This window comes from Carassius auratus, chromosome 22, assembly GCF_003368295.1.
Source record: "Carassius auratus strain Wakin chromosome 22, ASM336829v1, whole genome shotgun sequence".
NCBI lineage: Eukaryota > Metazoa > Chordata > Actinopteri > Cypriniformes > Cyprinidae > Carassius > Carassius auratus.
In genome coordinates this window covers 31,860,023-31,885,628 of record NC_039264.1, presented here as the reverse complement: position 1 = coordinate 31,885,628, position 25,606 = coordinate 31,860,023, and the positions used below count along the sequence as shown (strand labels likewise).

The 25,606-nt window shown below is 33.9% G+C and overlaps 1 protein-coding gene across 1 annotated transcript; it reads right to left on the bottom strand.

The window, feature by feature from the left end:
• Positions 1-1,666: 1,666 nt before the first annotated feature.
• On the bottom strand, positions 1,667-17,528 carry LOC113040398 (NXPE family member 3-like). The gene is made up of 8 exons (XM_026198748.1): positions 17,491-17,528; positions 17,343-17,401; positions 16,254-16,604; positions 15,752-16,164; positions 15,594-15,664; positions 6,565-6,768; positions 3,032-3,369; positions 1,667-1,929 (listed from the first exon to the last, which is right to left on the bottom strand). The coding sequence occupies exons 1-8, from the start codon at positions 17,507-17,509 to the stop codon at positions 1,732-1,734; spliced, it is 1,653 nt and encodes a 550-aa protein (XP_026054533.1). The 5' UTR covers positions 17,510-17,528; the 3' UTR covers positions 1,667-1,731.
• Between the last annotated feature and the right edge of the window lie 8,078 nt (positions 17,529-25,606).

Sequence of the window (25,606 nt, the reverse complement as noted above, 5' to 3'; positions counted from 1 at the left end):
TGTATTCATTGCTGAGTCAAACCTTGCAGTAACTGATGATCTTATGCTTTTTCTGCTTATAACTCATGATGACTAAACATCATGAAATTGTGTTTATCTTTGGATAGTAGACTGACACTCAGCTTTTACTGAACTGAAGTAAAAAAAATAAAGATCACAATGCTTCAATGTTGAAAGACACAAAAGGAGACAATTAGTTCAGGTTTTTAGACAAACACACTTCTCACACGATCCTCAACAGTGGTGACAATTTTTCATACTGCAGTGCATGATGGGGGGTTTTACCCAGCATGCAACATTTTGTTGATTGTCACCACTGTTGAGAGTCATATGCTGGTTCTTGATGTCTGTGTGTGTCTACAGTGTATGGCTTTTCAAATATTGTATGCACTTAGTAGATTTAAAATTCACTTAAATTTTCTTCCATAGTGTAGTTTTACTGGGCTGATTATGCTAAACTTAAATAGAGCTAATGTTAATTTGATTGTAATCTGGCCACCTATCACATACAGATTAATTTCTTCTCGCTGCTTTACAGCACCTCATGCAATGCTACATAAAGAGATCTAACGTGACAGTCAAGGGTCAAGAACCCCACTAAAGCACACGCTGATCTCCATTATGGTTGCATCACTTTAACCAATAAAACATCAACATATGATCCTCTGTAATTCTCAAGAACAGCAGGTGTTCATCATTAATGCACAATCATCATTTAATTAGTCACTTAATTATCTCATTAACTTTAACCCTTTGAGGACTTGGGATATGACTTGAAGATTGCTTGTGACTTGAAAGTCCCAACTCTGTTAAAAGCTGAACGTCAGTCAACAATCCAAAGAAGATTATCTCATGATGTCCAAGTCAACATGAGTTATAAGCAGAACAAGCATAAGATCATCTGTCACTACAAGGTTTGATTCAGCAATGCATACATGTTTGTTGCGAAAACAACATTGAAATTGTTTTGAATCAAATTGGTTTGGATTAGTGAAAGGGTCAAGAGACTACCTAAAGCAAACCTTGACCACAATTATGGTGGCATAGTGTTTTTTTTTTTTTTTTCAGTTGAAGGCTGTGGCTAAATTCAGTTGTAGTTCTTGTGTTTCTACTTCAGTGATGTTGATTGTTAACAGCAGATGTTCATCATTAATGCACAATCATCATTTAATTAGTCACTTAATTATCTCTTTAGCTTTAACCCTTTGAGGACTTGGATATGACTTGAAGACTTGCTTGTGACTTGAAAGTCCCACCTCTGCTGTCTATTAAGTGCCACTCCAATTATGTGATGGAGATTTTAGCGGTGATCACGGAAGCAGCTTTACTGATTAGATGCGCATGATCATATCGTTAGATATATATCGCCCAGCCCTAGAGACTTGATAAATATGGGCCCTAATCTCTGAAATGGAAATTTCATTAAATTGAACAGCAATTATAACATTTGCAATCTAAAAAAGATAATATTTGTAGTGCAGTACTTAAAACTGTGTTTGGGCTATGCTGAAAAATATTTGGTAACTTAAAAGGCATTTACTGTACAGATTATTGCAACATACAAAACACTTTATTTACAAAATAATATATTCACACAACAATTAGTGTTATTACATTTATAATGCTGTAAAAAAAAAAAAGAAAGAAAGAAAATGTTCTGGGCAGCAGTTATTTATATAAGCAGTTATATAAGCATCTTGTAGATGAAAAAGCAAATATTGTTTGAATATATTAGACAGGACAGACATATGAGAGAAACACACTGATTGCATTAGCAATGACAACAGGTCCTGGGTGAATATTTTCAGTGAGATAGTGACAGGAAGTCATCTGCCAGATATCAAAGTAGATTACTCCATCAATATCTCTGAACATCTCTTTCATCACTATGTTCTCTTGCAGTGTATACCAGTCACTTTGAAAAATATCCTGTAACAACAAAGATCAGTAACAAAAGATACTGTCAGACATGGAATAAGGTCATTGTCTGTCCTCACAGTTTTAATTATTTATTTATTTTATTCCTCAATAATAATAATAACTCAATGCATTAGCAATATAAACAATATATTTTATTTGAGAACTCATGTTCAGATAGTCTTATAAATAGTTAACTTTTAACTAACAACGTGAAAATTGGCCGGAAGCCCAGCTCTACATAGCAAAATCCCCAGTGTTAATTTAACACTCTGAGTGTGGGCTCATATAAACACTGAAGCAGTGTTAAAAGTAACACTGAAGCAGAGTTGAAGTTAATGTGATAATTAAGAAGTTAATTGAGTTATGATGGACCATTATTGAAGACACCTGATGTTAACAAGCAGACTCGCCAAACAAGAAAATCACAATTTGTGTGTCACCATTATAGTGGTCAGTGTTTGCTTTAGTTGGGATCTTGGCTTCTGGCTTTTTACATTTAAAATTTGTTTGGCAAGCCAACAGCAAAAGTCATCGGGTGGTGATGATTATGTTTTAATGTAATCGTTGTTACTGAACTAATTTACAGTGTTTTCTCTAAATAACTTCCATTATTGATTATAACAGCTTTGATTCCACAATGAAAGCGTCTGCATTTTCTAAACATTTTGTAGCCATCTCTTGCAAGTTATTTAATTTAAAGAGCGTTTATTTTAGGCACACTTAGGTTAAATTATCACTGGAGATTTTGCTGTGTAGGGGCATAAATAAATCGGGGCCCATTGGGCTCGGGCTGAAATGCAGGGCTTTACCCCACTAAACCCACCGCATGCTTCAGGGGGTCTGTTAAAACTCAGTGGGCTCAGTGGAGGCATGACAGAAATATTTCTTTATTTATTGATAAATTATCCTTTGAAACTAAGGAATTTTATACTGAATCTAAATTATTGTTGTAAATTAGAATACATTTGTTGCCTAACACGCACCTATGAGCCCAGTATTTCTAGACTTTCAAAATGACACCAACAGAACAAATGCATCATATTTTCCCATTGACCATAAATATTGTCATTATAAAACAAGATGGAAAAGTATTTGAAGCGACTAAGCATACCTTATATCCTGCAGTGTTTCCAGACTTGATGACGATGGTGGTCTGTGGTGCACGACTCAGCAGGGCAACAACAGACTGACGGATTTTGGCCACTTCGTGAACATAAAATGTTAACGGGTGAAACACCAGGTGGGCAAAGATTGTAAAGACAACGACTACATGAGGACCACCGGCTATATTATCAATAACATTGGAGATATAATGCAGGTTGGTAATAGGCATTACAGAAAATCGCAAAGGAACACCATGAGGCCTCCAGTGAATAATGACATTATTTTTCAACTCCACAGCCATTAGGGGTCCATACGAACGAGTCTGGAGGTTCATTCTTTTTAAGCCTAATAAAGAGAAGCAAAAATTAAACAGCTTTACAAAGTTGCCTTAGGATATTGTATACAGCAATCCCAAGAAGTATATGGGCACATAATGGAAATGATCCTGTCACATCACTTACTCAAGCTCACCCAAACACATGTAACATGTATTATTATGTTATTATAATATTATACACAGCAAAATCTCCAGTGTTAATTTAACCCTTTCGAGTCGATTAACGCATATAAGCGTTTTGAGTCATTTTCACCTGATAACCCCGAAAAGAACTTAAATTACACTCTCAGTTTTAATCGTACAGATAAGAGCAATACATCAATCGAATCTGTAAAGGGTCTAGTTTTATTTGGATACAGACATAATAACAAAAAACCTTTGTGCACTCATAAAATAAATATAACAAACAAGGTGCGCTGTCTACAGTCTTTGTCTCCGCTGATCGTCATGTACAAACATTTCATTAAAATGAACTGTAACTCCGTGAATACTCAACGAAGAGACATGAGAGAGATATCTATAGAAAGCCTGGAATGTCTACTTTTAAACTAAACAAGTGCTGCCGAAAACAGATATTCTGAGATAAAGTAATCCATATGAAAACAACGCAATGTCTGTTTTTCATATCTCCGCTCATTATATCTAATGTGACCACGCCCCCGCGCTGAACGCGCTATTCAGATTCAAACTGAAGCGCGCGGCTTGAATACGCCCACACAGAAGAAAAAGCAGCAAGACTATTCTTCAAGTTTTTATTTTATTTTACTGTTTGCTTCGCGATGAGAGGACTAAGACATAATTCACCCCAAAAAGATGTGATGTGGTTGAGGATTTGAGAAATGGATTTCCTCAGAAAAAAGAATGAAGCACTTTATTCAGCAGAGATCATAAACATGAGTAAGTCTCTTTTTATTTATTTGTACTAGTTTTCACATAACGTGTAAACATTTTACTAGTTAGACTTTTTCCAAACTATAATTCCTGACTAAATGTATAATCAAGTGAAACATTATGAAGTTTCAATAACAATATACAATACTATACCATTCAAAAGCTTGATGTAAATAATATAAATGTGACAAATAGAGATAACTCTAACAAATGTAAAAACAATGCAGTTCTTTCGATTTAATCCCCCTAAAAAAAAAACTGAAAAATATTATCAGCTCTTTTCAACATTAATAATAATAATAATAATGATGATAATAAATGGGGTTTATTTGGTAGAAAATAAGATTGTTAAAAGGATTTCTGAAGGATTGTGTGACTAGAGAAAGGATGCCAAAAAATTTGAAAGTCAGCTTTGATTGTTCCTAATAAACTGTTTAACTGCTCCCCCAAGTGGATATTAAATTATGTTGTGGTATAATTAAATATATTCTTAATAAACTACAAACATAAAATTATATACTTTTATTTTGTTCTCACATTCTTTCTTGTAAGTCCTCCCTCAGAGTGGCACAGCTGACTGAGAGGCTCATTATGCAGCTCATTATGCAGGCCTTTGTCTTCTCAGGTGTAAATCACAATGATATTCATGATAGTTGACGCCTACTCGCATATGACTTTTACCAACAAAAAGTGTTTTAGAAAATTTAAATCAATATATTGTTTTCTGTGAGTGAGTGAACAAGATGATTTTCACATCATTCAGAAAGAAAAATTCTAGGCTACAAGCTCCAGTTCTCAACTTTTCCGGCAACCAATTTTATGTATGTGTTTTATTGCCTTATTCAAGTGATTTAACATTTTTAGTTTTTCACTAACCATGCATAACATTTTTTTTCTCAAAAATACAATCATGTACATGCATGCATTTCACATATTATTATAGCCAAGTTTGTGCTGATTACAGTGATATTAGACTTTACCCATTTAGATATTTATAAGAAACTGAAAAAAGCACAAATGTCAGGGCATGACAAAACTTCTCAAGGCCCCAAAAATACCCTTAGACTCCAGAGGGTTAACACTCTTGAGTGTGGACTCATATAAACACTGAAGCAGTGTTAAAAGTAATACTGAAGCAGAGTTGAAGTTCATGAGATAATTAAGAAGTTAATTGAGTTATGATTGACCATTATTGAAGACACCTGATGTTAACAAGCAGACTCACCAAACGAGAAAATCACAATTTGTGTGTCACCATTCAGTGTTTGCTTTAGTTGGGATCTTGAACCTTCAGCTGTTTACTTCAGACTTTGTGTTGATGTGGTAACAGAATTATAACATGCAGACCCGAGCAAAGGCAATTGTGTGTTATTGATTGTGGTTTGAACTAATTGTTATGTAGTGATCTGAATGTGTGAGTTCAGGTTTCTTTAATGTACACATAAATTAAGTGGGGAAAAAAAACAGATAGCAATCCAGCATTTTTTGGCATAATATGACATGTTTTTAAAAGTTAGTTCTACATAAAGAAAAAAAGAATATTTAGTTTAGACACACAGACATCAAGAATCAGTGTGAGCATCACAACAACGGTGACCATCAAAAAAGCATGTTGTAGCCAATAAAAACTCATCCATGGCTCCCATCATGCATTGCGGCATGACTAAATTATGAGCTGAACTGTCTTTTTAACTTTTTATTCTAACTAAATTTTATTTTTGCTGTTTTTATTTGAATTTTTAGTATCTAGTTTTGTGATGTTCAGAGTAGATCTGTTTATATGGATATGCTGTTTGTCACCTTTGTTGAGATTCATACGCTGATTCTTGTTATCTGTGTGTGCCTAAAATAAAGACTCTTTAATAAAAAAAAAAATCGGAATCACTTGCAAGAGATGGCTACAAAATTAATAGAAAAAGCAGATGCTTTCATTGTGGAATCAAAGCTGTTACAATCATTAATGGAAGATTTATTTAGAGAAAACACTGTAAATTAACTTCACATTAACACATTGATGATAATAATGAATTAACACATTAACTTCAACTCTGCTTCAGTGTTACTTTTAACACTGCTTCAGTGTTTATATGAGTCCACACTCAGAGTGTTAAATTAACACTGGAGATGTATTATGTATTACATTCATAATATCTTTCTTTCCTTGAACTAGATATTTTGAAGAATGCCTCAGTTTCAACCGTCTAAAACAAAGACATGTTATACATCCATGCTATCACGGATTTTTTTTTTATTGAGAGACAGAAAAGTCATAACCCCCAAATCAAAGCCATTTATGTCGCTGATCAACTTACCTGGCACTTTGCTTTCAAAAAACTCAAACCACTGCCGTGTGGTGGAGTCTCCTATCATGTAGACAATCTTATTTTGGAGACATTTCAACATTTGGGCAGAATCAAACTGTTGAGTATTGCATACGAAAGACTTCCAGACATCTTTCAAATAGAACCCTGCAGGAACTGGTGTCTTCAATCCTGATCTGCATCTCTCTCTTGTGCCTAAAGCAAAGAAACATTCATCTGAAAGGATTGTGCACTAATTATTCTAATTCAGTCAATTCTCCCATCGCTAAATTTGATTTAAGATGATATCGGTTTGTGTGTGTTTTGACCAATTCCTGTTTGGAAAAAAAAAAAAGCTAAGAGAATGTACGTGAATTAAAGAAATCAAGCCATTTAGTTTGCTAAAAGAGGAAGAAAAAAAATCCATCATTTCCTTTCTACTTCTATTTATTCCTTTCCAAACAGTAAATTAAATTGTCAAAATGTACACACACTGTAAAAATTTTTGCCGTTAAATAACAGTAATTTTCTGGCAGCAGGGGTGCCAGTAAAGTACTGTTAATTTACAGCTCTTAACCATTAATTTACCACTCTTATTTTTTAACAGTATTTTACTGTAGATTCTACCATGGAAATTAACTCCACTCCCACTGCTTCAAACAGTTCGAGTTTTTAAACTAGCATTCCTACGATGTTAGTAATATGAACTTATTTCATTTGAGTCCACTGAGAAGGAATATTTCTTACACTTAATGTGCAGTAATAAAGTAACTAAATACATGACTTTTACTCAAATCACTGCAGCTCATTGTCAGCTGTATTACACATGTATGTGCTGAAGTACTTAACACAGAGATCACCACTGTATCAGCGTCTCCACATTTACTGCCTTTATATAAAGCAGCAGAAAATCTGAATTTGTGGCTCATCATTGACTGAAGCACCGGCTCTACTCTACAGCACAATGGTGAACAACAAAACTACACACTGTTAAAAATCGCTGTAAAAAAACGGCCAAATTTCAACAGTAACATACTGTTTTTCATTAAAACAGTGCATTCTGGGTAATATTCATCGTTTTCGAGAAGTAGCCTGCTGCTATATATCGTAAATTAACAACGTTCAAAGTCGACACTCAGCAGCTGTGTTTCAAATCACACCCTACTCCCTCATTCACTATTCCCTACATGACTTTACTAATATAGTCCACCTGACAAAGAGAATGAACACTAATGAGTGAATTCAGACAATGATCAACAGCTGCTGCTGTTAAACACATGAAATACAACTGACTTCAGCCACAGCCTTAGATGAAATCAACTGAAGATTTAAACGATCAACGAACAGCTTCACCGACTTCACACATTACTAACCAGACTGACTTTATTTCTGTCAGATCAGAGAACAGAGATCAAAAGATCTTACTGAGAATTAAAGAGATTTAGATGATAATGTTACTGTTTCGTTTAGCGTCACCATTGTGGAGATCAGTGTTTGCTTTAGTTGGGCTCCTGACCATTGTCTTTTACAATTTACATTTTGTTTTATTGCTGTATTTGTATCTTTATGATGCATCTGTTACAGCAGTATTAATTTTGATAGTCAAGTGATTATGGTTGTTTCTAACAGGCATGATCTACTAGACTGACTTAAAGTGTTGCTATAATAATCAAATATTAATTTGGTGTTGAAATATTTGAGTGAATGACACTTCAATTTTGTAAGATTGAAAAGTAGTGTGATAACCAGTATTTATGGATTTAACGACTAGTTTTAGTTAAAAAGTATTTCGGGCAGCAGTCCCCACAACACTCAAAGAGAGAAATCAACAATCAGCATATGAATCTCAACAATGGTGACAATCAAAAGGTTCATGATGCAATGCATGCTGGGTACCAGCACAGGATAAAACTCATCCATGATTCCCAGCATGCATTGCGGCATGAATAAATTATGCCCCTGAATTGTTCACTTATTTTCTTGAATTCTTATGTGCTTATAATTTTGCATTTGTTTTAAGTTTTAGTAGCATGTGTTGTGATGTTCAGAATTGATGTTCATTTATTTTGTGGATTGTCACCATTGTTGTGATTCATACGCTGATTCTTGATGTTTCTGTCTAAATTTCAGCAAAGGTTTTTTTTTATTATGAGTGAAATTTTATTAACAGTCTTTCATAACTTATGGCTCAGCAGTGTTCCTTCTCATGCTGTAGTATCAATATTCAATAAGAGAAGAGACACAGGATTAGATCAGAAATAATAGTATTTGTTCTTGTCAATCTATAAACAACAACATCAGATTTTTTTTTTTCTGTGTAATTTTGTTTTGCTATAACAGGTTCCAAAGGCGCATTGTTACAGCATGAAAAAAAAAACCTTATTTGTTGAAAAATCACGTTCAAGAGCCCAACTAAAGTAAACACTGATCTCCATCATGGTAGTGAAAAAACACCTAAACCTATTTAACTCTCCATAAGTTCTTCTGTAGACATCTGACAGAAATAAAGTCAGTCTGGTTAGTAATGTGAATCTGGTGAAGCTGTTTTATGAGTTGTTTAATCAGATCTTGAGAGATTTGATGTATTCTTTTATTCAGTTGATTTCATCTAAGGCTGTGGCTGAAGTCATTTGTAGTTCTTGTGTGTCTCTTTCCTTCAGTGATTCTGCAGGTGTTTATCACTTATGCTCAATCATCAATTAATCACAGAATTATCTCATTAACTTCACTGATTCAGTGTTACTCTAACACTCTGTAGTGTGCACACATTATAAGTGTTCATTTAAAACTGAGGATTTTCTTGTGGGGTTTAAAGGGTTAAAGATTTAAGATGAAGAAAAAACAGAATGAAACATAATTTAACAGTAATAAACTGTAATTAATTTACAGGAAACAAACTGTAGAAAAACAGTTATTTACTGGCACCCCTGCTGCCAGTAAATAACTGTTTTTCTACTGTTTCTTGCCGTAAATTAATGGTTGCCAGCAAAAAAAAGTGTTTTTCTACAGTTTTTTGCTGTCAAGTCAAGGAAAAACAGTAATATACTATAAAATGTAAACGTCAGATTTACCAAATGAAAAAAAAAGTTAATTTAACTAAAATATTTGTGAACATCCATAGAAAAAAAATTAGGAAAAGTCATACACTGATAATGAGAGTAAATACTGAACTTGACTGTATTAATGTGTGTTTGCCCAAGAGAGATCGTTTAGTTTAATGTAGTTTTGTTGTTCACCATTGTGCTGGAGAGTAGAGCCGGTGCTTCAGTCAATGATGAGCCACAAATTCTGATTTTCTGCTGCTTTATATAAAGGCAGTAAATGTGGAGTCGCTGATACAGTGATGATCTCTGTGTTGAGTATTTCAGCACATACATGTGTGCTATAGCTGACAATGAGCTGCAGTGATTTGAGTAAAAGTCATGTATTTAGTTACTTTATTACTGCACATTAAGTGTAAGAAATATTCCTTCTCAGTGGACTCAAATGAAATAAGTTCATAGTACTAACATCGTGGGAATGCTAGTTTAAAAACTCGAACTGTTTGAAGCAGTGGGAGTGGAGTTAATTTCCATGGTAGAATCTACAGTAAAATACTGTTAAAAAATAAGAGTGGTAAATTAATGGTTAAGAGCTGTAAATTAACAGTACTTTACTGGCACCCCTGCTGCCAGAAAATTACTGTTATTTAACGGCAAATTTTTTTACACTGTTAAAAATCGCTGTAAAAAAACGGCCAAATTTCGACAGTAAAATACTGTTTTTCATTTAAACAGTGCATTCTGGGTAATATTAATCGTTTTCGAGAAGTAGCCTGCTGCTATATATCGTAAAATAACAAAGTTCAAATTCGACACTCAGCGGCTGTGTTTCAAATCAAACCCTACACCCTCATTCACTATTCCCTACATGAGTTTACTAATATAGTCCACCTGACAGAGAGAATGAAAACTAATGAGTGAATTCAGACAATGATCAACAGCTGCTGTTAATGAGTAGAATCACTGAAGAAAAAAAAAACATAAGACAAACACATGAAATACAACTGACTTCAGCCACAGCCTTAGATGAAATCAACTGAAGATTTAAACGATCAACAAACAGCTTCACCAACTTCACACATTACTAACCAGACTGACTTTATTTCTATCAGATCAGAGATCAGAGATCAAAAAATCTTATTGAGAATTACAGAGATTTAGATGATAATGTTACTGTTTCGTCTGACGTCACCATTGTGGAGATCAGTGTTTGCTTTAGTTGGGCTCCTGACCCTTGACTTTTGTACTTCAACTTTTGTTTCATTGTTATATTTGTATCTTTATGATACATCTGTTACAGCAATATTAATCTTCATGGTCAAGTGACTATGACGGTTTCTGTCAAGCATGATCTACTAGACTGACTTATTGCTATAATAGTCAATTCATAATTTGGTGTTGAAATATATGAGTGAATAACACTTTTCTTTTGTTTGTTTTTTCAATTTTATAAGATTGAATGGTAATGTGATTATCTGGATATGGATTTAATGAAATTTTGAGCTTTAAATATTTTGGGCAGCATTCCTCACAACACTGAAAGAGAGACATCAAAAATCAGCATATTAATCTCAACGATGGTGACAATCAAAAGGTTTATGATGCAATGCATGCTGGGTACCAGCACAGGATAAAACTCATCCATGACTCCCAGCATGCATTGGGGCATGAATAAATTATGCCCCTGAATTGTTCACTTATTTTCTTGAATTCTTATGTGCTTATAATTTTGCATTTGTTTTAAGTTTTAGTAGCATGTGTTGTGATGTTCAGAACTGATCTGTTCATTTATTTTGTGGATTGTCACCATTGTTGTGATTCATACGCTGATTCTTGATGTTTCTGTCTAAATTTCAGCAAAGGTTTTTTTTTTTTTTTTATTATGAGTGAAATTTTCTTAACAGTCTTTTATAACTTATGGCTCAGAAGTGTTCATTCTTATGCTGTAATATCAATATTAATAAGAGAAGAGACACGGGATTAGATCAGAAATAATAGTGTTTGTTCTTGTCAATATATAAACAACAATATCAGATTTTTTTTTCTTCTGTGTACTTTTGTTTTGCTATAACAAGTTCCAAAGACGCATTGTTAAAGCATGTTAAAAAAAAAACCTTAGTTGTTGAAAAGTCATGTTCAAGAGCCCAACTAAAGTAAACACTGATCTCCATCATGGTAGTGAAAAAAACACCTAAACCTATTTAACTCTCCATAAGTTCTTCTGTAGACATCTGACAGAAATAAAGTCAGTCTGGTTAGTAATGTGAATCTGGTGAAGCTGTTTTAATAGTTGTTTAATCAGATCTTGAGAGATTTGATGTATTCTTTTATTCAGTTGATTTCATCTAAGGCTGTGGCTGAAGTCATTTGTAGATCTTGTGTTTCTCTTTCCTTCAGTGATTCTGCAGGTGTTTATCACTTATGCTCAATCATCAATTAATCACCGAATTATCTCATTAACTTCACTGATTCAGTGTTACTCTAACACTCTGTAGTGTGCACACATTATAAGTGTTCATTTAAAACTGAGGATTTTCTTGTGGGGTTTAAAGGGTTAAAGATTTAAGATGAAGAAAAAACAGCATGAAACATAATTTAACAGTAATAAACTGTAATTAATTTACAGGAAACAAACTGTAGAAAAACAGTTATTTACTGGCGCCCCTGCTGCCAGTAAAAAACTGTTTTTCAACTGTTTCTTGCCGTAAATTAATGGTTGCCAGCAAAAAAAGTGTTTTTCTACAGTTTGTTGCCGTTAAGTCAAGGAAAAACAGTAATATACTGTAAAATGTAAACGTCAGATTTACCAAATGAAAAAAAAGTTAATTTAACTAAAATATTTGTGAACATCCATAGAAAAAAAACTAGGCAAAGTCATACACTGATAATGAGAGTAAATACTGAACTTGACTGTATTAATGTGTGTTTGCACAAGAGAAATCGTTTAATGTAGTTTTGTTGTTCACCATTGTGCTGGAGAGTAGAGCCTTTGCTTCAGTCAATGATGAGCCACAATTTCTGATTTTCTGCTGCTTTATGTAAAGGCAGTAAATGTGGAGTCGCTGATACAGTGATGATCTCTGCGTTAAGTACTTCAGCATATACATGTGTGCTATAGCTGACAATGAGCTGCAGTGATTTGAGTAAAAGTCATGTATTTAGTTACTTTATTACTGCACATTAAGTGTTTGCATCGTTATATTAAGAAATATTCCTTCTCAGTGGACTCAAATGAAATAAGTTCATAGTACTAACATCGTAGGAACGCTAGTTTTAAAAACTCGAACTGTTTGAAGCAGTGGGAGTGGAGTTAATTTCTATGGTAGAATTTACGGTAAAATACTGTTAAAAAATAAAAGTGGTAAATTAATGGTTAAGAGCTGTAAATTAACAGTACTTTACTGGCGCCCCTGCTGCCAGAAAATTACTGTTATTTAACGGCAATTTTTTTTACAGTGTACAGTGTGCTGCTATATATCGTAAATTAACAATGTTCAAAGTCGACACTCAGCGGCTGTGTTTCAAATCACACCCTACACCCTCATTCACTATTCCCTACATGAGTTTACTAATATAGTCCACCTGACAGAGACAATGAACACTAACGAGTGATTTCAGACACTGATGAACAGCAGCTGTTAACGAGCAGAATCACTGAAGAAAAGAAAAAAAAACAAGACAAACACATGAACTACAACTGACTTCAGCCACAGCCTTAGATAAAATCAACTGACGATTTAAACAATCAACAAACACCTTTACCAACTTCACTCATTACTAACCAGACTGACTTTATTTCTATCAGATCAGAGATCAAAAGATCTTATTGAGAATTACTGAGATTTAGATGATAATGCTACTGTTTCGTTTGACAAAGAGAGACATCAACAATCAGCATATGAATCTCAACAATGGTGACAATCAAAAGGTTCATGATGCAGTGCATGCTGGGTACCAGCACAGGATAAAACTCAATGACTCCCAGCATGCATTGTGGCATGAATAAATTATGCCCCTTAATTTTTCACTTATTTTCTTGAATTCTTATGTGCTTATAATTTTGCTTTTGTCTTAAGCATTAGTAGCATGTTTTGTGATCTGTTTATTTATTTTGTGGATTGTCACCATTGTTGTGATTCATACACTGATTATTGATGTTTATGTCTAAATTTCTAAAACTTTAAAAAGTTTTTTTTTTTTTAAATGAGTTAAATTTTCTTAACAGTCTTCATAACTTAAAGTTCAGCAGTGTTTCTTATTTTGCTGTAGTATCAATATTCAATAAGAGAAGAGACACGGGATTGAATCAGAAATAATAGTGTTTGTTCTTGTCAATCTATAAACAACAACACCAGATTTATTCCTTCTGTTGACTTTTTTTTTTTTTTTTTTTTTTTTGCTATAACAAGTTCTAAAGATGCATTGTTACAGCATGAAAAAAAAAAAAAAAACATTATTTATTTAAAAGTCACATTCAAGAGCCCAACTAAAGTAAACACTGATCTCCATCATGGTAGTGAAAAAAACATAAACCTATTTAAATCTCAATAAGATCTTCTGTAGACATCTGACTCTTAATGTTGATAAAGTCAGTCTGGTTAGTAATGTGAATCTGGTGAAGCTGTTTTAGGAGTTGTTTAATCAGATCTTGAGAGATTTGATGAATTCAAGACTGTAGCTGAAGTCAGTTGTAGTTCTTGTGTTTCTCTTTCCTTTAGTGATTCTGTTGTTAAATAGCAGGTGTTCATCACTCAATCATAAATTAATCACAGAATTATCTCATTAACTTCACTAATTCAGTGTTACTCAAACACTCTGTAGTGTGTACACATTATAAGTGTTCACTTAAAACTGAGGATTTTGTTGTGGGGTTTAAAGGGTTAAAGATTTAAGATGAAGGAAAAACAGCATGAAACATAATTTAACAGTAATAAACTGTAATTAATTTACAGGAAACAAACTGTAGAAAAACAGTTATTTACTGGCACCCCTGCTGCCAGTAAATAACAGTTTTTCTACAGTTTGTTGCCGTTAAGTCAAGGAAAACCAGTAATATACTGTAAAATGTAAATGTCAGATTTACCAAATGAAAAAAGGTAATTTAACTAAAATATTTGTGAACATCATACACTGATGATGAGAGTAAATACTGAACTCAACTGTATTAATGTGTGTTTGCACAAGAGAGATCTGTTCATTTAATGTAGTTTTGTTGTTCACCATTGTGCTGGAGAGTAGAGCCTGTGCTTCAGTCAATGATGAGCCACAAATTCTGATCTTCTGCTGCTTTATATAAAGACAATAAATGTGGAGTCTCCTGATACAGTGGGGATCTCTGTGTTAAGTATTTCAGCACATACATGTGTGCTATAGATGCAGTGATTTGAGTAAAATCATGCATTTAGTTACTTTACTATTAAACATTAAGTGTTTGCAGTTTTATATTAAGAAATATTCCTTGTCAGTGGACTTAAATGAAAGAAGTTCATTTCCATGGTAGAATTTACAGTAAAATACTGTAAAAAAAATAAGAGTGGTAAATTAATGGTTGAAAGCTGTAAATTAACAGTACTTTACTGGCACCCCTGCTGCCAGTAAATTACTGTTATTTAAAGGCACTATTTCTTACAGTGTACCTTCTCGAAAATTATGAATATTACCCAGAAAGCACTGTTTTAATGAAAAACAGTATGTCACTGTCGAAATTTATTTGGCCGTTTCTTTACAGCGATTTTTAACAGTGTACAATGTAAAAAATTGTGCCGTTAAATAACAGCTTAAATAACTGCTTCAAACTGTTAAAGCATTCCTTCGATGTTAGTACTATGAACTTATTTCATTTTAGTCCAGTGAGAAGGAATATTTCTTAATATAAAAATGCAAACACTTAGTGTGTAGTAGTAAAATAACTAAATGCATGACTTTCACTCAAATCACTGCATTGTCAGCTATAACACAAATATATGTGCTGAAGCACTTAACACAGAGATATACTCATACCATTGCCTGCCGTGTTGGGAAGGATATTGATGATTTGTGTGTCTCCAGTAATACGAACATTTGTTAAAGTCCTGTGAAGAGAGAGAGAGAGATTTTCTAAACTTTTTTTCTATACGGATATACATTTCTTCTGGAATTAGTTTCGAATAATTTCTTACTTCGCAAAAAACTGCTTCTCAAAGGTATTTAATGGGTTTTCCAAACCTCCTTTTGAGTGATAAACCAGTTTGTCACATGGCAGTTTCTTTGGTCTCTCACACTGCCACACCGTTCCAGTTTTTATATCCTTATACTCGCAGCAGCAGTTGCTTTTACTCCAACTTCCTTCACCCCATTTAATATTACACTCTACTACTTCACTGATCCTGGTTTTATTGGGTCCTGCTCCTCCAAAGTAGCCTTTATAGTGGCTGCGTGGGAATGAAGACTCCCTGTATTTTTTAAGAATCTGCACAACCTCACTGGAGTGCTCAAGGCGTACAAAGACTTGTGCCTGACCTTCCCAGGGAAGGAGAAGAACGGCTGAGTAAGTCCCATTACGATGATCCACAACCTCCCCATACACACTCGCCTTCAAGAAGAATGGAAGAGGATAACTGTAATGCCAAAAAAACTTTACAATAAACGTATTACAAATGACCTAAATGTACTTAAACACACCTTTAGTTGTGAATTGAAAAGCTTTGCTTTGAAAAAATCTCCTCCATATCTTTTCAGGTTCTTGTTGTGGTCTCTGGCTGTGATAATAACGGAGATGTTATCTCCCACTTTGTAACTCTTTTTCGGTTCCACTGTGGAGAATGTTGAGTGGACTGGACTTGTGCTCAGATCCAGTGTGATTTGAAGATCTGGACCAGGCCAGTCGAGAGCCTTCTGTAGACTTTCCCACTCCTCATCACTGATTCCCATCTCAGACGCTGATATTGTTAATGAACTATTTTTGGGTAGAATTTGTTTAGGGGAAGGGAGGTGAAACTTTCTAATTTGGAAACAATTCATTTGCCATAAACTCTGGAAAAGAATCATCATATAAATCGATATATATATATGAAATGAAAAGAGACTTTAAAATTGTTCCGTACTTAATTACTTTTCTCACGCCAGGAAAAATAGTGCGTATGCATGGTCTAAGGTGCGTTATGTGCATACGAAATTGTGTACACAGTTTCGATGCCTATTTTGTGCATATTCAACGTTTATAAATAAAACCCCGGCAATGAGGTAACAAAGATTTTATTTCCAAATGAAGCCAACATGTTAAATCAAAATGTTAAATCATGTGAAATGCCCAAGATATTCCCTATCTAAATCAGAAGAACTTTTTCAGAAATTGTAATTAAAGGGTAAATGGCACATATATTAGTGCTGCTTGTGCTAAATCATTTAAGAATTTGTGGATTTTCTAATGTTGGACAGCTCATGCTCAAATCTGGGACACTATGTTTTGGCTAATAAATGGTCATAGATAAGACCCCTGTTCTATACGTTTTTGACTTTCTTAAATTCAAATTCTGCATTTTGTATGAATCAGACTGAAGAACTGAATTTAAATATATAATGGATTGCTCAATTCAATTCACAATGTTAAACAAACCTATCTTGTTGTCAGGGATAAATAAAAGTTATATATATATATATATATATATATATATATATATGTGTGTGTGTGTGTGTGTGTGTGTGTGTGTGTGTGTGTATGTGTGTGTATGTGTGTAGTTAGTATTTAAATGTATTTAAATATGAACTTACCAGGCAGAATGTAATCCAAATCGAACATGTAAAAAATACATATTTTCTTAACCCGTAAACTGAAACACAGAAAATATCACTTGCCAAATCCTTTCAAATGTTCAACCATAACATCCCTTTGTAATAATTCCCATGAAATTCTGATTACCTTGTGTATTTGAACCCATCGTGGATGGTATGACCACGGCTAAGTCTGTCATCAGTTTGTAAATGATTAATATGCAATGGAATAATTTCTTATAAAAACCTGTTAAACTGGTTGTTTTGTCAGTCACATAAAGTATGATCATGCCTGGCACCTTGATGCTCATTGGTTTAAACCATTCTTATCTTTTGTTTTATGTGACATCCGCTTTGATGTTCTGGTGGCTGATCAACCTTTACCCCTCCCTTGCTTTCAACCGAGATAAATATGATAAATGAGCTTCAGTGATGAACACCTGCTGTTAACAAACATAATTACTGAAGAAAAGAGATAAAGGAACTACAGCTGACTTCAGACACAGCCTCACTCAAACCTGACAAGTTATGTTAACTCAAACCGTTTGAGGAAACCAATTGCCTTAAACCATTTAAGTTGAAAAAACTAATAGTTATGAGTAGGGGTGGGGAAAAAAAATCGATATTGCAATATATTGTTGTGCTCTCTGTCGCAATAAATAATTGATACACTAACGCCCAATATCGATATTTTATTACAACACAAAATGATTCATTTACCCGTTGTCAGTGTCACTGTCACTACCCAATATCTACCATTCTGTTTGCGGGGGGCACTGTTCGAGTAAATAGGGGTAAAGTGACGCAAACAGCGGCCGGTGAAGAACACAAGTTTACTAACAACAACACAGAATTGCAGAAAAAGAGAAGCGAGAAGAATGGCGGAAAACAATAAAAAAACTAATCAAAGACCCACCCGCTAGTTTCCACTTTAAAGTGTGGAGACACTTCGGGTTTTCGAGACAGTCGACGGAAAGGCACTGCATAAAGACTATGCAATCTGCAAGAACTGCTTTGCAAAGATAAAATATAACAGCAACACTATGAATCTGCAAATGCACCTCGTTCGCTATCACGGTGAACTACTCTCAGGTGAGAATCTTTTCTACCACCGGTGACATAATCTCTACTCAGAGGTGTGCTCTTACATCTGAGCATGCTGATCAGTTAGTGTTCGTCAAGAAGAATATGCCTTGATGTGTCCACTGTTTAGAGTAACTTACTACTGCCGTTTCAGTATTATGGTTTACACATGTTAATGTTCATGTTGTTTTGTAATGTTCATGCACTTTTTTCTGTCTAGATGTACAATGTTTACATTTAAGACCAGGAGGCAGTGAGTTATTATGCAAATGCATATTTCTTTGCACGATGTTGGAAATGTTGGCATTAATAAATGCATAAAATTTCCTTATTTCCTTATTCCTTCTTTTTCTTTTCAGTCACATATATCGTGATATATCTTTGATGAAATTTCTTCCAATATATTCAATATCGTAGATATCACGAATCGTGATATTATCATATCGAGGACAACATATCGCCACAGAATTGAATCGTGAGGTACCTGTATCGTCCCACCCCTAGTTATGAGTACTCTGAACTTAATTCAGTTGAGTTTACTGAAAGAAGATACATTTCAATTAAGTGATTAACTGAGTGATAATTGTTAATTAGTTATTAATTGGTTATTAATAAGTGGAGCTGGTGATGCTGTTTGTGGGGTTGTTTAATCAGATCTTGAGAGATTTCATGTATTTTATTTCAGTTGATTTCATCTAAAGGCTGTGTCTGAAGTCAGTTGTAGTAGTTCTTGTGTTTCTCTTTTCTTCAGTGATTCTGTTTGTTAACAGCAGCTGTTCATCACTAATTCACAATTATTACTCAGTTAATCACTTAATTGCAATATATATCTTCTTTCAGTGAACTGAATTAAGTTCAGAGTACTCATAACAGTTTTTTCAACTTATATGGTTTAAGGCAATCAGTTTCCTCAAACGGTTTGAGTTAACATAACTTAAGGATATCTGTTTACTCAAACTGTTTGAGTTAAGTTTACTTGTCGGGTTTTAAAGTCAAGGCAATCGGTTTACTCAAACGAGCGTGTTCAGGGCGCTACCATCTTCCTCTTTTAGTAAATCCTCCTTCAGTTGTTATATTTATTCATATTCATATTCATATTCACGGCCTCCTATTGTAGTTTTCTTTTATTTACTTTAATTATGTTTGTATTTTATTTATTTTCTCTTGTGTCCAAAGCTGTATATCTTTTCAGTATTTTTCATTTGGAATGCTGCTAAATTAATGCATAATTTAGATCATGTTTTGTACAACTTTTTTTTTTTTTTTTACTTACAGTTAATTCTACACTGTAAAAAATTTTGCCGTTAAATAACAGTAATTTTCTGGCAGCAGGGGTGCCAGTAAAGTACTGTTAATTTACAGCTCTTAACCATTAATTTACCACTCTTATTTTTTAACAGTATTTTACCGTAAATTCTACCATGGAAATTAACTCCACTCCCACTGCTTCAAACAGTTCGAGTTTTTGAACTAGCATTCCTACGATGTTAGTACTATGAACTTATTTCATTTGAGTCCACTGAGAAGGAATATTTCTTACACTTAATGTGCAGTAATAAAGTAACTAAATACATGACTTTTACTCAAATCACTGCAGCTCATTGTCAGCTGTATTACACATGTATGTGCTGAAGTACTTAACACAGAGATCACCACTGTATCAGCGACTCCACATTTACTGCCTTTATATAAAGCAGCAGAAAATCTGAATTTGTGGCTCATCATTGACTGAAGCACCGGCTCTACTCTACAGCACAATGGTGAACAACAAAACTACATTAAACTAAACGATCTCTCTTGTGCAAACACACATTAATACAGTCAAGTTCAGTATTTACTCTCATTATCAGTGTATGACTTTGCCTAATTTTTTTTCTATGGATGTTCACAAATATTTTAGTTAAATTAACTTATTTTTCATTTGGTAAATCTGACGTTTACATTTTACAGTATATTACTGTTTTTCCTTGACTTGACGGCAACAAACTGTAGAAAAACACTTTTTTTGCTGGCAACCATTAATTTACGGCAAGAAACAGTAGAAAAACAGTTATTTACTGGCAGCAGGGGTGCCAGTAAATAACTGTTTTTCTACAGTTTGTTTCCTGTAAATTAATTACAGTTTATTACTGTTAAATTATGTTTCATTCTGTTTTTTCTTCATCTTAAATCTTTAACCCTTTAAACCCCACAAGCAAATCCTCAGTTTTAAATGAACACTTATAATGTGTGCACACTACAGAGTGTTAGAGTAACACTGAATCAGTGAAGTTAATGAGATAATTCGGTGATTAATTGATGATTGAGCATTAGTGATAAACACCTGCAGAATCACTGAAGGAAAGAGAAACACAAGATCTACAAATGACTTCAGCCACAGCCTTAGATGAAATCAAATGAATAAAAGAATACATAAAATCTCTCAAGATCTGATTAAACGACTACTAAAACAGCTTCACCAGATTCACATTACTAACCAGACTGACTTTATTTCTGTCAGATGTCTACAGAAGAACTTATGGAGAGTTAAATAGGTTTAGGTGTTTTTTTCACTACCATGATGGAGATCAGTGTTTACTTTAATTGGGCTCTTGAACGTGACTTTTCAACGACTAAGGTTTTTTGTGTTTTTTTCATGCTGTAACAATGCTCTTTTGGAACCTGTTATAGCAAAACAAAAGTACACAGAAGAAAAAAAATCTGATATTGTTGTTTATAGATTGACAAGAACAAATACTATTATTTCTGATCTAATCCCATATCTCTTCTCTTATTGAATATTGATACTACAGCATGAGAAGGAACACTGCTGAGCCATAAGTTATGAAAGACTGTTAAGAAAATGTCACTCATAATAAAAAAAAAAAAAACCTTTGCTGAACTTTAGACAGAAATATCAAGAATCAGCGTATGAATCACAACAATGGTGACAATCCACAAAATAAATGAACAGATCAGTTCTGAACATCACAACACATGCTACTAAAACTTAAAACAAATGCAAAATTATAAGCACATAAGAATTCAAGAAAATAAGTGAACAATTCAGGGGCATAATTTATTCATGCCGCAATGCATGCTGGGAATCATGGATGAGTTTTATCCTGTGCTGGTACCCAGCATGCATTGCATCATGAACCTTTTGATTGTCACCATTGTTGAGATTCATATGCTGATTGTTGATTTCTCTCTTTGAGTGTTGTGGGGACTGCTGCCCGAAATACTTTTTAACTAAAACTAGTCGTTAAATCCATAAATACTGGTTATCTCACTACTTTTCAATCTTACTAAATTGAAGTGTCATTGAAATATTTCAACACCAAATTAATATTTGATTATTATAGCAACACTTTAAGTCAGTCTAGTAGATCATGCCTGTTAGAAACAACCATAATCACTTGACTATCAAAATTAATACTGCTGTAACAGATGCATCATAAAGATACAAATACAGCAATAAAACAAAATGTAAAGTGTAAAAGTCAATGATCAGGAGCCCAACTAAAGCAAACACTGATCTCCACAATGGTGACGCTAAACGAAACAGTAACATTATCATCTAAATCTCTTTAATTCTCAATAAGATCTTTTGATCTCTGTTCTCTGATCTGACAGAAATAAAGTCAGTCTGGTTAGTAATGTGTGAAGTCGGTGAAGCTGTTTGTTGATCGTTTAAATCTTCAGTTGATTTCATCTAAGGCTGTGGCTGAAGTCAGTTGTATTTCATGTGTTTGTCTTGTTATGTTTTTTTTTCTTCAGTGATTCTACTCATTAACAGCAGCTGTTGATCATTGTCTGAATTCACTCATTAGTGTTCATTCTCTCTGTCAGGTGGACTATATTAGTAAACGCATGTAGGGAATAGTGAATGAGGGTGTAGGGTGTGATTTGAAACACAGCCGCTGAGTGTCGAATTTGAACGTTGTTATTTTACGATATATAGCAGCAGGCTACTTCTCGAAAACGATGAATATTACCTAGAATGCACTGTTTAAATGAAAAACAGTATTTTACTGTCGAAATTTGGCCGTTTTTTTTACAGCGATTTTTAACAGTGATATGAATTGGATCCATGGATTTTTTTTTATGTATTATTTTTATAATTTTATTTTTTAAGAATACGGAATGCTGCTGGCCAAATGGGTGCCCTAAGCAGAATTTGTATTATGTCCCTTCCTCAAATTATTATGGAAGTAAAAAAAAAAAAAAAAAAAAAAAGATTTTATAGTCTCAAACATTCAGAAAAGACTATTTTACTTCAATAAAAAGTGGATTAGTCTTTGTAAGGGTTGCGATGTCAGCATGTTTTTGTTGAAGAAATGATAGAGGCTAGCATTTCTATTGCAAAAAGGTGGCCAAAAATGAACGATTAAATGGATATTTTAATTAAATGTTTGGTCAATATTAAAAAAGAATGTGATCGTCATGTAAGTGTTACAACAGCAATTATCAGACCTCTGGTGCCCTTTGCAAGCATTTGTAATAATAGCCTATGTTATGTAAATGAATTATTTATTTTGTATTAGATTATGTATTTTAACCGTGTTATTCAACTATTATTAATAAACCAATCTTTATTGCCTCATTGTTTTTATATAGTGCATTATATGGATTTTTTTTTAAAGTTTGTTGTTCGCTTATGTCTGTTTTTATCAACACAAAAATATTATTCAAATACTTCGTAAATTATAATTTGAAGCTATTTGAAGTATCAAAGCCATGGTTTGGATGGTGTCCCCCTGGGTGTCGGTGCCCTACGAAAACTGAGTACACTTTGTACTGAGCCGCGGTACTGTCTGCAAGAATAAGAAACCCCATTTAAGATGATGTCAAATACATGAAGTGTCTTTATAATCTACTGGGGTAGGATGTAAGACATACTGAGGTAGTCAAAAGAAGAAAAAACAACCCACACCAGCTAATATGCTACAGATCAGGTTTTCTGAAACAATCCAAAAGAAGAACCTGATAAAGTGTCTTTGAGACTGACCGTGACAGCTACACTTTCTGTCTAACTCACAAATGTGAACGTACGTGTGTAAATTGAACAAACTTGAACTAGAACAACTACTAGAACAAACTTGCTTAACGGGGTTCATTCTTAATTAAGACTCAACCCCAGTCTGTGTGAAGAACATGTACACATTTGTGTATCTGTGTCTGAATTCTCAGTCGGAGTCACAATGGTGAGAGAAATGAAAGTTGTTAATCGTGGAGTGCAGGCTATAATATTTCTTCAATTTTTGCTTCCTTGTCTCTGTTCTACTTGCAATCAATACTTGTGTCACTGGTGTGTCAATCCGTGAGTAGCTACTGCCTATTTTCCCTGATTCTTTCAAAACACTCCCATTATAATCAGTAAAGTAACTACACTGAAAGAATATTTTACCCCTTATTTACATGGCACACGTCTGTGGTGCGTCATGGCCCCGACCCGGTTTTATGGTTTAACTGGTTACCGTGTTAACTGATGAGATATTAATAAACTCAGACTTGCTCATTGATTGATTTTTACATTCTTGTAAAGATTACAAGTTATTGGTATGATCACCCATAGCGGCTGAAGTAGGATAAGCAAAAAAATAAAAAATAAAGTAAGTATGTGTTGGTGTGGCTTTCGAACACCAATCTACACTGATTCAGTTCCAGATTTCTGGATTGAAGACAGGACGTTCATCGTCACATCGTGCAGCTGACTGAATCAAGGAAATGTGACTGTGTTAACTTGTGACCTGTGTTGACTTATAAAGAACATTTCATAATGTCTCAGACAAATGTACATTTGTGGTTACTGTGGTTTAATTATAAACGTTATCGTTAACTAATATTTGCCATGGTAAAAACAGGGTACATTTACTTTAGAGACTGCTGACTCTTACCGATAATTGGATATCTGGTGTGTAAATATAAATAAATTATGGATGCTAAAAACACAACCTATTTATTCAGATAAAATGACAATAATAGTAATTTCGTAGTTCAAATGAAAAGAATCGTGGAGCAATTGGCTGTGCTCAGTCAAAAAGAAAGAGAAAGCATGAAAAACCCTGCGTGATATGAAAGGCCCAACCACAGGGCGGGACTGTCAAACATTTGTATTATTTATTTATTCTCCATTCATTCATCTTATAATAACTCAACATTAGGGAGTGTCTAAAGGCTCTAGAATGTAACCCAGCAAGTGTCAGAAACTTGACCAATTGAATCAGCCAGTTTAGACAAAGAGAAACCTGCAGTAATTATTCACAGAACGGTCTAGAAACAGTGAGAACTCTGGCTACTGATCTGCTGTTTGTCTCATTTATAAATCAAATTACATCACTGAGAAAATGGATGCTAATTGACTAAAAAAAGCACTACACAAACAGCGCTAAATGTCGCAATAATGCTAATCAGTATTTAATTCACGTATATTTATGTATAGTAGGCTACACCATTTTCTGGTTCATAATGATAATAATAATAATAATTCCTTACATTAATATAGCGCTTTTCTAAGCTCTCAAAGTGCTCAAAATCAGTCAACTATCATGAAACTATCATAGTTAATGAAGCCCAAGTGACACCACAGAACGGTTATGTGAAGTGTATGCTGTCGAAATGGTGACGTGAAAGGACTTTATTATATTACCATTTTTGAAAATTATGCAGCATTATGAAAGTGTCTTATGCCTGCATTTATCAAGACTGCATTTATGTGAAAAAGTGTAATATTGTGAAATATTTCTGAAATTAAAATGTAAAATATAAAAAAACGTAAAATAACGTTTTATTATTATTATTATTATTTTAATATACTTTTAAATATCATTAATTTATGTAATGCTAAGCTGAAATTTCAGCATCATTGCTCAAGTCTTAAAGTATTAAAGTGACAGGACTGGAGTGCCGATTGCAAAGCTGGTGCACTATTGCTATAATCAGATGTTTTCTTAACTGCTGCTTTCTCACCATTGTCTTTAAAGTATTTACATACTAAACTTAACACCGCTCAAACAACTACAGTCAACTAACCTGCCCTTAGATCAAACAACTATCACTCAGAACAAAAGTCGAAATGTCGACTAATTGTCTAGCCCTAACTCCTTTTCAGGCTTTTCAGGCTTTTTTTTTTTGCAATGCTTAGTCATTGCACCAGAAATAGTTATGAATCCATCCCTGATTTTAGGGGAACAACAACA

Excerpts from the sequence above, each read along its gene's own strand:
- LOC113040398 (XM_026198748.1), bottom strand. Across the intron at positions 6,769-15,593 it reads TCCCAACACGGCAGGCAATG|GCACAAGAGAGAGATGCAGA; the intron begins GTATGAGTATAT and ends TCTTTGCTTTAG. Across the intron at positions 3,370-6,564 it reads TTTTGAAAGCAAAGTGCCAG|GCTTAAAAAGAATGAACCTC; the intron begins GTAAGTTGATCA and ends TCTCTTTATTAG.